The sequence below is a fragment of the Rana temporaria genome, chromosome 1 (assembly GCF_905171775.1).
Source record: "Rana temporaria chromosome 1, aRanTem1.1, whole genome shotgun sequence".
Classification (NCBI taxonomy): domain Eukaryota; kingdom Metazoa; phylum Chordata; class Amphibia; order Anura; family Ranidae; genus Rana; species Rana temporaria.
The window spans coordinates 319,934,100-319,950,188 of record NC_053489.1 but is presented as its reverse complement, the minus strand read 5'-3'; the positions used below and the strand labels follow the sequence as shown (position 1 = coordinate 319,950,188).

Here is a 16,089-nt window from a genome sequence, read left to right as displayed (position 1 = left end):
ATCAGCTTCTAACTTCAACTTGTTAAAATAAGCTTTGACAAAAAAAAAAAAACTGGAAGCTGATTGGTTTGCATGCGGAGCTTCACAAGATTTTGCACTCACCAGTTTTAGTAAAGCAACCACAATATCATATTTGTTTTTGCAGCTTAGAATAGTAAGGCTAATAAAGGGTGATTTGGCTCATATGGCTTACTGCTCATTACTGGTATTTGCACTTTCTTGTTGAATAAATAAAGACCATCATTTTATGCAGGGGTTTACATCCACAGGAAAATGTTCTGCCCCATGATAGCTGCTTAGTGGTGCCTATCAAACTTTTAATTTCCCCTAGTTAGATTACATGTATTAAAGCTGCCTACCCAGCTTGGCTACTGTGCCAAGTCAGCACTTATATAAAGCACCTAATGTAACACTTAGTATAACAGAGGCACCTATCTATGCATTAGGGCTTTGGCTGTTATGTCAGAATACTTTGTGCGCCACCAAAATATACATGTTGCATTTTATACCACTTAAATACCAAAAAATGCATTCTATACCACTTCTCTAAAGTTAGGCTCTTTAACCAATGCTGGGCTGCTCTTCGTCTTACAGGTCACCTTCCAAAGATGCTATATATGAAACCACTAGCATACAAAGGCAAAATATATCTAACAGGTAGACCCAGACATCCATAGCTGCTCCAAAATGTCGCTCATTTGGAGGGAACGTCCCTCTTTTGGAACCAAATCCCTCTGTCTCTTCTGCTTAATGACCCCTCTGATATATCGAACTCAATAAAAAAAAGTACTATTTAACTAGCTTACTGCACCTTTTATCCAATCTATAAAAAAAAATTTTTATTATTTTGTTATTATATAGGAAAGGTAGTTGTGAAAAAAAGCACTTTAATTTAATCAATGATTGGTTAATACTTATTCATTGTCTAGGGAACTGGGTGTGAGGGATATAGCTCATGGAAGCCACTTCAGTTCTTCTAAAATTTGACCACCACTTAGAACCATTTCTTACCTGTGTCTTTAAAACCATTGGGAGCATTGTTGTGTTGGTGCTTATCTACCAAAAGCAATGAGATTATGTGGCCATTAAATGTAAATAGCGGCTAGAAGGGTACTCCACAAATCCAACTGAACATGAAAATAAGTACACAATTTCATACTAGGTAATAAAACAAGCATGTAATGCAAAATTGCTATTGAATACAAAATAGGAGCAATCAATAAAATAACAAGTGTAGCGCCTGTGTACTTTCAGTACAGGTGCCATTTTAAATTTAAAGGGGGATGAGAGAGTTAGTTACTGTAGCTCTCATCCAGTTGATTTGTCTAAATTGGGTCTCTGCTTCAGCTGGGCTGTACTGTGGGCTCATTTTGTTGTTCCCGGGGTGCTATACCACCACGGGGTGACAGGTGGCACCAGTGAAGTCCAGGCTGGGGTGCCTCTTGCCAGCAGCCAATCAGGAGGGGTTTTCCCTCGCGGGGCATGCTGGGAGAGGGTACTTCTGGAGCAGACGCCATTGGGCGTTGTCTTGTTCCTGGTGTGGCGCCCACCTTCAGGGTGACCACACATCACGGCTCCCCGGTGAAATGGCCTACCAGGCCGGGTACGCGTGCCACGCGGTGTTCCTGGTTCCGAGACCATGTTGGCCCGGAGCAACTGAAGCTGTGGTGGGGCCCAGTGGTCGACTGGGTCCCCAAATTCTGAGGAAAGATCCCAAGCGAGATAGCTGTTCAGTGGGGAGTCACCCTGAGGAGAGCCAAGAGAGGCAGGCAATCCAATAGGGCCTCGACAATCCATCGGGGATCAAGGTAATCGGATACTGAAAGGTTGGGTGTCAGCCACCTGTCAGTCGGTGACCCAATTGAGAACTACCTAAGGGGGATTCAGGCACAAATACTACTGAGGAGGATTTTCTTCCATGATCCACGTTCTAGGGAAGGGTCTGTGGCAGAGACTTGTTTTCCCTCAAGGTTCCGAGTGATACCCTGGCTGCCAGGTCGGTGTGAGCGGCCTGTCCAGGTACACTATACCCACTCCGGCTGGAGTGGCGACAAAAGTAAAGTGTCGTTGGAAGCAGGACTGCTTCCATACTGTTGAGCCTGAATCTGCTATTTCTCCTCCTCCTCTAACATATTTGCTGTCTACCTCAAGTTTTACTGTTTACCGTGTTGGGTAAAATAAAAGCACAAGAAAAGACACCTGCTGTTTGGACATTCCATTTGCTGAGGCTCTCATCATCTACCCTAGACGCTCACAGAGGTAACACGCCATCCCAATCTATAACCAGCGGCTCCTTCGGGGGTAAGCACTACACAAGAACTAAATGCATTGCCACTGATACAATTTTGAAGTTATGATAAAAATGAATAAGGTTAACTTGATCAGATTTATGCCTAACTCTCATGAGCTATCATTACATGTATTTCACTAAGCAGATGACAAATATATTACTATTTCTGGTAGGTGACATCAAAGTACCAAATTTTCTGCTAATGATAATCACGGTTCTATAGAATGGTTAGCCATTGTGCTATCAATTATTCCTAGAATAACCCCCAGGTGTATATATAGAAGGTACCATTGGTTCCCTTTGTCTGCCTTTCTATTTAGTTGTATCTGGTTTGTGTATTCACACAATCCATCGAATTGATAGTCTTTTGTGGATGAGTAATGCATATGAGATTCATCAGTATCCTGACAAGTTTATCCCATGGAGAAGTGAGCACACAGGTCAAGTGGATTATCATACACTTTGTGTACAGTGCATTTTACTAAGAACCACATGTTGCACTTCTTCCATGTACGCAAATACTTTCTTGGCCATGATGGTGAATTAATAGCAGTCTGCTTTAACTCTTTCTCTGCTTTAAAATATAATGTTAGTGATATACCAACCTTAAATTGCTAACACAAAATTCCACCCCTGCTCTGGAAGTAATACATATAACTAAACTGATTGTAATGTATAGGGGAATCAAACTACGCTTTAGTTGGATTTGCCAGGTGTCATATAAAGGAAAGCAGACCAGTCTGCACATGGAAATATTTGAAAAACACAAAATAAAATCATTAAGTACATATCAAGGCACTTTGCTAGAAGCCCAGTTAGTCCAAATCTCTCCTTCTATTACTGTAGTTTCTTTGTATTGGGGCCTGATTTTTAAGCAAATCTGTACATAGGGCACGTGTAGCCTGCCATTGTCAACATTTGCTTGAGTAAATCTAGCTCACTGGCTGTCAACCCAATTCAATCTCCTAAAAATATTTTGAACATATCTATGAATAAAATAATAGTCAGTCAATGTCTCCTACACTCCTGGCATGCATAGAACCTACTTGATTTCACAAAATCTTGAATTATAAATTATAGATGCTTCCATTAGCAATGTATACAGTACTTCTGAAAATGCTAGCTTGCTAGCTCAATCTGATGCCTTATTTTCAATACATTCTGTGTCACTGGCTTGGGTTCTGACTTGGCTTGCTTAATCCAGTACTTCGGGATCAGTAACTGGAAGAACTGATGTAAGAGACAGCCAGGCAATATGCACTTTCAGAAGGTCAGCAATGCCTATATCCATATTAAATTCAGTTCAGGATTACTCTTTTGCCCTGTACACACAATCGGAATTTCCGATGGGATAAAATCCAATGGAATTTTCCGTCGGAATTCCGTTCAAGCTGTCTTGCATACACACTGTCAGACCAAATTCCGACAGTCCAAAACGCACTGACGTAAAACACTACGATGAGCCGATAAAAATTAAGTTCAATGCTTCTGAGCATGCGGCGACTTGATTCTGAGCATGCATGTTTTTTTCTCCTTCGGGGTTCCACACAGACGATCGGAAATTCCTTCGGAAAAAAATAAACCATGTTCTATTTCTAAACTCCGACGGAAAAAAGTCCGATGGGGCCCACACACGGTCTGAATATCTGATGAAAAAATTACATCTGACTTTTTTCATCGGGAATTCCGATCGTGTGTACAAGGCATTAGAGGAATTGTTTTCCGGGAACGTAATGCTCATTTGAGCATGAATCTGGTGTTTGCAAGCATTTGCATGACCATTTGTTCCTCCAATTAAATTAAATGTGACATACTACTACAATAATGAAACAGAAGGCTTAAGTGTTTGTGGGTACAGTCTGTGTGTGATGTATCCATGTGTGGGTGTAACGTTGCAGATTGTATTATGGGAGATGCACAGTGTGTGTTGATGTATGCTGCACTGTGCATTTTATAAGTGGTGTGTTATATATGATAATTAGGTGATATGTACAAAATGGTTGGGTCAAATTAGAGAATAGTCCTCTGACACCATTGTGGGCCCATTAGGATTTACCCTAACCAAAAATGCTGAACACTGGTTTAGGTTTTTTTTTTTTATTATTATTATTATTATTATTATTATTATTATCTTACCTGAACTTTTAGAACTTGAGGTATAAAAGGTGAAACAAAAGAATATCAGCAGACTTACACCTATATATACATATATTATCACTGGGAAAAAATACCTTCCTCCCCTAAAAGCCTTCCCCATGCACAGCAAGGAACTCCTTTTTTCTTACTTATCTTTTTTTAGTTTTTTTGGTATGCATGTTCTGGCCTGCCCCATTTCCAATGCCTAGGAAAAAGAGAAATGCTTTGCGTCTGGTGCCTCATGAGATATGCAAAACATATCTAAGGAGACATCAGCCTCCACTCATGGGAAGAGGAGGAGGGCAGACCTGGTGACTGCCTGAACCCAGAAAAGACAGCCGCCTCTTGAAGACATCACGAACGAAGATGGCAGTGCAGGACCTGGTGGACATGTGAGTATATGATTTGAGGACAACACAGAATTAGGTAAAAAAGGGGGAACAAGTGGAAAATAAATAAAAAGAGCATGGTAAAGTTCCACCAGCCAGATATTAGTAATCAGTCTAGCTTTTATGAAAATGTATTAAAAACAAGCATTAGACTACATATCAATTTCTGTCCCTCATTAATTAAATGAATGCAGACTTAAGCACCTTTGTTATTTAGTTTTTTCCGTGTATAAATTTCAGGCAGAAAACAAGATAAAACAAGATAATTGTCCTTCTGGTCTTCTAGAGGAAAAAATGGTAAATAATTTTAATTTTTAATAATCCCTGAATAGTATAACAATTCAAGGGTAGAGATTCAGATAATCACACATGCTCATTAGTGACTGGTTCTTTTTAAGGAAATTACTCAGAACTGTTATTTATGTTGATCAAACTCTCATTTATGCCATCGGCTGTCTGAATATCTAATCTTAGCTTTGTTTCTGTGTCAATATATAACATTAACCATACCTATTGGCCAATGGGATCTTTCTACAGATTTTTATTTGTGTTAGTTATCTGCTTATATTTTCTGTCTTTCTCCTTTTTATATAGCGGAAATAGTTTATATATCTGTTTACATCACACAGCATAAAACCACATAGCCATGATTTTGATATTAGTGCCTGGTGGAAGGGAATATGTTTCTCAGCAGCCCCAGCATTTTACATTGTGCAATCAGCCTGTCTCATACACTGTAATTATTGTTCTGTTCTTAAACAGAGCTCTTTAACTAATGCACTAGCCTGATGCAACCTCTTTTCTTCTAAACAGCAATCTAAGCTATGAACGTGCTATACTCTAGCAAGACTAAATGAGAATCTTTTCAATTTTAACAAATCTCTAAAGTGGATGTAAATTGCATACATGTGTAAGTTACACCCATTGGTTGAAGGCCATGTCTCCTATGAACAGGGATTGTATTATTTATATTAAAAAGTGACTTAAACTTCCATGCTTTATATTATGTAGGCATTGCTTCCAGAAAATATCCTCTTTATCTGAAAGTGCTGTTTAACCCTACATCTAGTGCATGGCAAATATTACATTTAAGCTTTGAGCAGATGCTGACCAGTTTAGTCAGCATGATTTTGTATTCTATCCTTGTGCCTCCAGCTGTAAGTGATCTGAACTCCCAGGTCCACCCACTTGACATGACTGTTTTTTGAGGGCTTATACCTTTCTTGTTGGATTTTTGTTCTTGTTACAATATAGATAATGCAACACAAATCTGAGACCCATGAACTAAAGCTTGTATGTTCCAGCCCTTTAGAATACATGAAAACACAGTAGATGGATTCTGAAGCAAACAGCTCCCCTACATGAGATTATGATGGCATTTCCACTCACTGGCTTATCTTTGGTTAATTAAACCAGACATCAGTTGAGAACCAATGAATTTCAGCAGTTCCCCAAAGAACAGCTTAAATTAAGCCTCGTACACACAGGCAAGAATCTTGTCAGGAAAAAAACGTTGTTTTCCTGATGAGATTCTTGGCAAGAATCTCTTGCCGCCCGAGTGTACACACGCTCATTTCAAAAGAACCGCAGTTCCTTTGAAAGGCAAGAACACGGTGACGTCATCGCGTACAACGAGCATGCGCTCGTCACATTCGATGCCGTCGCCACCATCTTGCTTCACCCTACCTATGCCGTGGAAGCTACCGCGCATGCATCAAAGTGATTTTGAGCATGCGCGGGTTTCCACGGCGACACGTAAGTATACAGACGCTCAGGTTTCTCGTCGGGAAACAGGCCGACAAGAATCTCGACGAGAAAATAGAGAGCAGGATCTCTATTTTTCTCATCGAGATTCTGGCCAGATTTCCAGACGAGAAACCTGAAAGCCTCGTACACACGCTCGGTTTACTCGGCAGCAGTTTTCTTGCTGGTCCTTGCCGAGAAAACTGAGCGTGTGTACGAGGCTTCTGTCTTAGGACTAAAATAGCATTTTAGTTTTAGTCCCATTTTAGTCTTCTGCAATTGTTTTAGTCGTATTTAGTTGACTAAATCTCCAGTGCATTTTAGTCAACTAAAATCGAATGGGTGTAATTAAATTGTAATGCATTAGTGAACATTCCTCTACAATTTCCAAACTCATTATATACCGTTGGAGTGAAAAAATCTCAAATGTTATTATTTATGGTATTGTGGTATGAACATGACTTCTATTGATTAGGGCTTGGGTACCAGCAAAGAACATTCAGTTTTCTTTTGTTACTGAATACGTGAAAAGTGGGGAGTAGGCCTTGGAACCCAATGAGACAATATAACTACTCAGGTTATGGTGAGAAGTGACTAAAGCAAGTATACTAATACTAAATAGTATACTAATCATTGCTTTACATCCCATCAGCCAGATGCATATCCAGAACTGGTGATGTAGAGTGCTTCTCTAAAACTGCTATAGGGTACTGTATGTACATTTAAAAACATGCATGGAATGTCGCCTAGATCATGTGACATTTCATGTGTCTGTTGAGTATTCCACTCCGGGAAAATGCTGTTTCTTATTCTTATTTCCCTTTGAAATTCATAAAGTATTTGAATCTGAATCTCTTTTCATCCAGGACATTATCCCAATGTGAACTTTGACAATAGACACCTGTAGGAAATACAACCTGTAGAAAATGGCAAAAGTTATGCCAATTAACAGACATGCTACCTGGTTATTTTCCACAGTCATGACAAAATATGGAGTTTTTTTGTGATAATCAAGTTGTTTATGAATTAAGGGTAAGGGTAAGCATAGCAATTGTTATGGCCCTTTCACCATTACAAACAGCAGAGATGCATGTGCATGCAGAATAAGTCTGCTCACAGATATGGGAAAGTCCTGTTTATATAACAGAGATTTCAGACCTGCCACAGTAGCTGCTGCTTTTTTCATCTCCAAGCAATGTTTGATTTTGGCTTAAAAGGAAATACATATTCATCAGTAAATGTGTTAAATAAATACAAAGTACTGCTTGGCAAAGTAAAACCTTCTTAGAACAGAAGGTATTCACTTGTCTCCTTCCATCACATGAAACAAAAGAGAACTTGGGTGGGACTTTATATGAGGTATGTGCTCATGTTCTACTTTGTTTCTATTGAATCAGGGATGGAGACGTATTTACATATCTCTAGGCGGGCGTAGCGTATCTCAGATACACTACGCCGCCGTAACTTAGAGCGGCAGGTCTTGTATTCACAAAGAACTTGAGCTCTAAGTTATGGCGGCATAGTGTAAAAGGGCCGGCGTAAGCCCGCCTAATTCAAACTAGGCTGGTAGTGGGCGTGTTGTATGTTAATGACTCGTGACCCCACGTAAATGATGCGCTTAACGAACGGCACATGCGCGCACATGCTCAGTATCACGTTGAATTGTCTCCGTAAATTACGCCCGCTCAATGCTTAGTCGACAAGAACGTAACCTACGCCCAACACCATTCACGGACGACTTACGCAAACGACGTAAAACATGTAAAATTCAATGCTGTTCCGACGTCCATACTTAACATTGGCTGCGCCTCATATAGCAGGGGTAACTTTACGCCGGTCAGATGTCTTACGTAAACGACGTATATTGATACGCCGGGCGCAACTACGTTCGTGAATCGGCGTATCTTACTCATTTGCATATTTTTTTATGGGAACGCCGAATGTGTCCAGCGTAACTATGCGCCCACGATACGCCGGCGTAGGCAAGTTACGTCGGATGGCTGAAGCCATGTTTTCAGGCATATCTAGCTTTCTGAATCGGCGTAAAGATGTGACGGCGCACATTTGAAATTGCGGCAGCGTATCTGGAGATACGCCGCCGTATCTCCTTTCTGAATCCGGCCCTCTGAGTTTTTCTTTTTGTTTAACCAGCGTTAAAAGGGTTGAACAAAAAAAAAAACTCACAGATCCCTGCATCAACATAATGAATGTTAATGCAGCGATCTGCCCGCTGTTCTATTGTACTATGACAGAGGGGACTCCTTCTTATTTCAGAATACACAGATTAGTGCTGCAGCCATTGGCTGCAAGCGCTGATTAAATGCTAGTTTTCTAGCATGACCGTTTGACAGAAGCCGATCAGGGGACTGGCTTCTGTTGAACAGACAGCGGTACACACGTACTGACCGACTATTGATAGGTGTATACCCAATCTAAAAGGATAATTTCAAGTCTCAGGAAAGTGGGCAGAGCCATGCAAATTATTGCTTTTTACCTTTTCAGCCAGATGTACATACAGAGATGCCAGTGTATAGGGTAACTATAGCTTAATAATATAGAGACATTTATTCCAAACTGCATACAGCTTTTCCAATCTTTTTGGCCATCATCAGTAAAGAAACTATGGCTACTATGGCATATGGCATGATACATTGGCATCACACCAAATGGTTCTTTAAAATATACTAACCGCATGTATCGTGAAATCAAACCAGCTTCTCTTTCATCATGGGTGCTGAGTTTATTCCTAGTTCAGATGTACTTAGATATTATATGCTGAGGAAGAAGAGTGGTCTCAAATATCCAAATACAGGCCCAAGTAGGTGGCAGTTCAATGCAAGGTGATCCGGTAAACAGTCTAATATTTTTTCATATAATGTGTTCTACACTTTCTAAAATTCTATTGGGGTGCAGTATGTCATTTTAGATACAAAAGTGTTTAGTACAGTTCTGATTATTGTTTTGTATTAGCCAGTTGTAATATGATTTGTGCGGCAGAATAAAGTCCTTGTACAGGGAAAATACAAGCAAGCGTATACATGTGTGCACATTAAAGCTAATCGGTGTTTATTCATTCTTCTATTATGGGTATCTGTAATTGTTTTTCCTGCAAGTTACCTTTAAAGTGGTTCTAAAGGCTAAAAGGTTACCTCTATGCATGAAGGTAAAAAAAACTTCCGTGTGCAGCTCCCTCTAAGCCCCCCCCCCCCCCAATACTTACTTTAGCCTGATCTCAATCCAGTGATGTCCAAGGGAGCAGGTGCTCTCTTGACTCCTTCCCTTCTCATTTGCTCAGACACAGCAGTGGAAGCCATTGGCTCTTGCTGCTGTCAATCAAAGAAAGTGATGAGGGAGCAGGGGCGGGGCTAAGTCCCGTTATGTGTCTCAGTGAGCACACAGAGCGGGGCTTGGAAGCGAGCATGCACGAGTACCCCATAGCAAGCAGCTTGGTATGAGGGCACTCAGCAGGAGGGGAGGAGCCCACGGAACCGGCGGGAACCCCAAAAGAGGAGGATTGGGGCTACTCTGTGCAACACCATTGCACAGAGCAGGTAACTATAACATGTTTGTTTGTTTTTTAATATTTTAACTATACTTACTTTAGTATCACTTTAAAAAAAAATCTGTGGTCACAGCATATACCATAATTTTATAACATCAACATTTTAAGAACAAAACAAACAATAGTTCTTATTGACAATCTAATATAAGCTTACTTGAAAAATCTTCTTTGGTGGTGTGAGTGCTGCCTGTCTGCTGTCCATCTCTTTCCACAACTTCCTGGATTCCCTGCATGTTTTGAAGCTTCTCCTCTGTTGTTTACTTTCAATTTCCAAGGACTACATTCACTACAAAATTAAATAAATATAAGATGTTTGTAAGATTTTAAAATGCATATGTATTTTGTATTGTATGCGGAAATATTCCTAAATAAAATAAAGTTTAAATAAAATAAAAAAATTAAACTCCTCCTCCCAGCACCTCTGTAGTTCAGAAGGCAGGCTCTGTGAAATGTGTGGCACACTATTTACAGGGCATAGTGAATCATAGTGAATATGTGTCACCGTATTCAAGGAAGTAAATGTCTGGGGATCTTCACAAAGTTAATAGGAGTAGGCTTGACATGATTTAATACTATGTAGCAATGAATATACTGTATGAATTAAAATTTTCACCATAGATTTGCTTTAACTGACTGTATGTCTTTTGTTTATTCGACAGGATGCCCTGTGAAAGGAGAATATGTGCCTAGCATTTCTTGGTTTCATGTAAATCAGCTACTGAATAATGGAGCACGCCCATCATATGAGATTCTGGAAGGTGGACAGATTCTAAGACTAACTAATATAAGTAACGATCATCTAGGACAATACAGTTGTGTCGTAAACAATACTTCTGATTCACTTATGCAACAAGCTATTCTGTCAATTCAAGGTAACTAGATATCATATTTATTTACAACCTGGATATCATTTTATTGTTCCAGAGGGTCATATTATGTGTAGTTGTTTATATTATTATTCTCTAGGATCAGCTAAAAAATGATGGAGGAGTATGTATGTTTTGTCATAGTCCAGCTTTATTCATGTGTTAAAGAGAAACTGAAACCATCTAAAATCTAGCAAAGCAGTGGCATTTCAATGCAGGCATCTCCAGATACCTGCACATCAGTTTAACTTTCCTGTTCACTTGTATGCAAATTTCAACCAACTCCTGTGTTTGAGTGTCTGGGTCAATTCCCTGCTACCCTTAGCATCTCACTATAGGCCACTGAAGCTGTCTATCATAACGATGGGCTATTAGAGCGTAGCCAAGTACTCAACCATGCCAGTGGACTTCCGAATTTGTGGTTCCTGGAACACTCAAGAAAGCTATACAGCTAAGCAGATACCTGGAGGTTCCTGTAGTGACTGGCACTTTACTAACCTTTAGATAATGTTAGAAATGCTCCTCCATTCCTGCATCTCACACACAAGGGCGGTTCCTTCATGAGAAAATCGTGTGCCTAATGGCAAATCTGTGAAGGGGCTTGAGACATGGCCCTTATCTTGTGTATTCAATACTGGGAAATGTTAGATATTATTTTTACAAAGACTGGTATCCCACAAAATGTGTGTGGTTAACAGCAACACTAGCATAAATATGGTGAACATGTTGAAACAAAATTCAAGGAAAATATGAAAAGTATCCTTTACTCCGGGTAAATGTCTTAATGTCATCTTCCCACAGTCCCCTGAAGAGCAGAGTAGGAGGTTACGCAGTGCACAGTGCTTATCATCTAACATGTTTTCTAGTATTGGGGCCTGTAGAGGGTTCTACGGATTGCAATAAGCACTAAATAACAGACACACCAGTCAAATCTCACAGGAAAACACAGGACACTTTTTGTAAATGTATATTGCCCATCCTATACATTTCTAAAGAATTTTGGTTGGGATGTTGGATGCCTTTCCAGCCCAAGGGTTCTTACCTGTTATTATCCATACCACTCGGGGGTCTAGGAACTAATAAAAAACTGAAACATGATTCTCACATTATTGAACCTGAAATCAAATTGGAAAAAACAACTTGAGTTTCATTTGATTGCCAGGAAAAAACAGAAAAACTCCTGGTTGTAACTAATGTATATATTTTTAAGTGGCTTTTATATAAATATGATAAAAGCGCTTACTGTCTGTGAGCCTTTCTGTTTAAGCTAGCAATATGTTAAGTAAAGCCAAGTTATTTACATCTTTTGAAGTTATATTGGTATCTTAAAGGACTTGTGGTAATGATTTTGATGCTGCTGTGGGGTAAAAATGGGATATCCATTAGGTTCTGTAAGGTTAAGAAACCCATCATAGCCAGATATAGGAGCTTAGTTATAATGATCAGTCACATTTGCCTTTAGTTCCATTGTACTTCCTCACATGTGTTAAAAAAAAATGTCAAGCTGTAACATTCATATGAAGAATAAATAAATGGTTAATGGTAGACAATTTAGGTAAAACCATCAAAAAAGAGCAAAAATCCAGAAAAAATAATAACACTACTTTGAATTGTGTTGCTTTTCCCCATATTTTCTCTACTGAAAATAATTGATTACACCAAGTTTAGTCTTGCATATATTCTCAGACAAGACAGAAAAATAAGGGTTGATGTGCAGTGCATTAATGCATTAGTGTTTATGAACGTTACACCACGCATTGACTTGTGTTGTGTTGAAGTGCTTTTTGAATTGTACCTACAGGTAAACCTATAATATAGCTTACCTGTAAGTACAGTGCATCATTTAGAAGATATTCACATTTGTAGCAGCTGATGACGCCACTGGCGCATGCGCACTGCACTCTGAATGGACAGCACAGCTGTTATTCATCCTGGAATGCTGATGCCTTGGGGAAGGTGCATTGGAGTAAATATATCACAAAATTGTATAGCTTTAAAATAAAGATATAATCAGTTTAGGTAGTACCTTCTAATACATTTTTCAGAAACACAAAATGGAGGTCTTTTGTACTATAGCCTCTTCTCTAATTGCAGCAACATCATCCGACTATCAATGGTCAGTGACTGGTCTGGTGCCATGTACAGCATCGTGTGGCAACAGAGGTATTCAACAACCACAGCTGAAATGTGTCCTCGACAAGCAAGAAGCTAATACATCTTACTGCCTGGATAAGCCCAGACCATCCCTAAAACCTATTTCATGTAACAGACGAGACTGCCCACCAAGGTATTTACTAAACTCACGTGTTCATTTACATGTTAACATGAATTCTTACGTTTATTTAGCAATACATTCATGTATAAGAGCCAAAGAAAAGTGAGTGACTAGACAATGCAACAGGAATTGCAATTACGTAACAGAAACAATGCACACTAATATAACAATTAATGTTGAACTCCAGGCAGAGACACGAGTTAAAGAGTAACTCCCCTTTTGTTGAGAAAAAAAATCCCCCTCTGGGTGATCTATGTACATTGCAAGGATGTTAACAAACTTTGTTGAAGATTCCTACCTTTTGTTATTCTGAAGAATGTGCAAAGTCAGTCTAATGGGAGTGGTTTCAAAATGATCAACCAGCTGCTGCACCTGCAGAGCTCTAATGAGGGAAATTGCAGGGCCTGCATCCCTTTAGCCGTGATTTCCTATTCGGAGTATCTCACCCGAATTTTTCAGGCTGAAAAAAATCACTTTCAGTGCACCTGCGCCGTTGTCTATGGTGCGCATGCGCCGTAGACATCGGTGCTGTATTTTTAGCAAATATCTCCTTAACCGTGTAGGTTAAGAAGATATTTCTTGCACCTACCTGTAGGTGCAAGCTGAAAGGGGGGGTTTACAACCACTTTAAGCTGTGCTGATTTCAATCATCCAAATGTGTGAGTAAAAATCCTTTTGGCACCTTAATCTAGGCTTACCTGTAGGTGCAAGCTGAAAGGGGGGGTTTACAACCACTTTAAGCTGTGCTGATTTCAATCATCCAAATGTGTGAGTAAAAATCCTTTTGGGTATTCTTTGCAAAGTACATTTTCACATAGCTTTGCCTTATTCACTAAGGTAAGTGAATATTCACTTTAAAAAGTGAATATTCATTCCTTTAGTAAACCAACCCCAGTGTGTGTTTGTACACCAATTGTAGTCATCTCCATGGGCACATGTGAAGGGGTGATAATGCAGAAGCACAATTGGAAGACAGAAAGTGCCTAAAAAGGACCTTAACCACTTACGGACCGCCCGCCGTCGTTATAGGTTGCTACTTTGAAGAGGAATATCATTGGTATGGTAGCAGCTAGCTACCATAACCCCAGTACCCTCTTCAAGAGCAGACGGTCCACTTTCAGATAAAAGTGGTCTCTGTGGCGGATTCGCAGCAAGATCACTTTTATAGGCTGCGGGAGAGGGGTCCCCCACCACTCTGCGGAGCCATCGGCAGCGGCAGAGGTGATCAGGTCCTGTTCCTGGGCTGACATGGAGACGAGTGAGGGGAAGAAGGCCCCCACCGTCTCCATATAATTGCAGGGTGGAAGCAACGTCAAAACGTCACTTCCGCCCAATGCTCTTAAAGGGACATTTTATTTTTATTGCATTTTAGTCTAAATATGAGATCTGAGGTCTTTTTAACCCCAGTTCTCATATTTAAGGGGACCTGTTATGCTTTTTTTCTATTATAAGGGATGTTTACATTCCTTATAATAAGAATAAAAGTGACCCAATGTTTATTTTATTTTTTTAAACTGTGTAAAAAAAAAAAAAGAAGTAAAATAAATGAGAAAAACATATGCATACGTGAGCAGAGCCCGCATATGAAAACGGTGTTCAAACCACACATGTGAGGTATCACCGAAATTGTTAGAGCGAGAGCAATAATTCTAGCCCTAGACCTCCTCTGTAACTCAAAACATGCAACCTGTAGAATTTTTTAAATTTCGCCTATAGATATTTTTAAGGGTAAAAGTTTGTCGCCATTTCACGAGCGGGCACAACTTTCAAGCGTGACATGTTGGGTATCAATTTACTCAGCGTAACATTATCTTTCACATAATAAAAAACTAGGGCCAGATTCACAGAAGAAGTACGCCGGAGTATCTGCTGATACTCCGGCGTACTTTCAAATTTGCCGCGTCGTATCTTTAGTTTGAATCCTCAAACCAAGATATGACGGCTTCTGGCTTCGATCCGACAGGCGTACGGCTTTGTACGCCTTCGGATCGTAGGTGTAATACTTTGGCGCCCGCTGTGTGGAGTTTGCGTCCTTTTCCACGTCGGGTATGCTAATTAGCTGTTTACGGCGATCCACGAAGGTACGCGCGGTCGTCGCATTCTCTTACGTTGTCGCTAGTCGGCTTTTCCCGGCGTATAGTTAAGGCTGCTATTTCTTGGCTTATATTTTGACTTGCCATGTTAAAGTATGGCCGTCGTTCCCGGCCAAAAAATGACGTCGGTGCGACGTCATTTCGCGCAAAGCACGGTGGGAAATTTCTAAACAGAGCATGCGCAGTACGTTCGGCGCGGGAACACGCCTAATTTAAATGATACACGCCCCATTTGAATTAGGCGGGCTTGCGCCGGACGAATTTACTCTACGCCGCCGCAAGTTTACAGGCAAGTGCTTTGTGAATCAAGCACTTGCCCGTAAAACTTGCGGCGGTGTAACGTAAATGCAATACGTTACGCCACCGGAATTCTACCTGAATCTGGCCCCTAATTGGGCTCACTTTGCTCAGTGTGTTTGTAGGTCCGCTGCGCAAATACAGTGTGACAAAAAGTATTGCAACCACCGCCATTTTATTCTCTAGGGCAGTGATCTCCAAACTGCGGCCCTTTGCTTTTTTTAAACTGGCCTTTGGGGCACTATTGCTTCTACTCATATAAGACACTATTGTGCCATCTGACACCAACAATGGGGCACCATTTCTTCCACTGACACCAACAATGAGGGATAATTTTTCCCACTGACACCAATAATGGGGCATTATTCCTCCCTATGATACCAAAGATGGGACATTTTTACCCCCTTAATACCAAATGTTTGGATGTTTACTCTCACT

General features: G+C 40.2%; 1 protein-coding gene across 1 annotated transcript in view; it reads left to right on the top strand.

The window, feature by feature from the left end:
- Positions 1-16,089, top strand: part of ADAMTSL1 (ADAMTS like 1) — a 409,336-nt gene that overhangs the window by 363,229 nt on the left and 30,018 nt on the right. The window contains exons 24-25 of the mRNA XM_040359956.1: positions 10,780-10,992; positions 13,081-13,273. Of these exons, the coding sequence (XP_040215890.1) occupies positions 10,780-10,992; positions 13,081-13,273 (406 nt within the window). The remainder of the gene's footprint in view (positions 1-10,779; positions 10,993-13,080; positions 13,274-16,089) is intronic.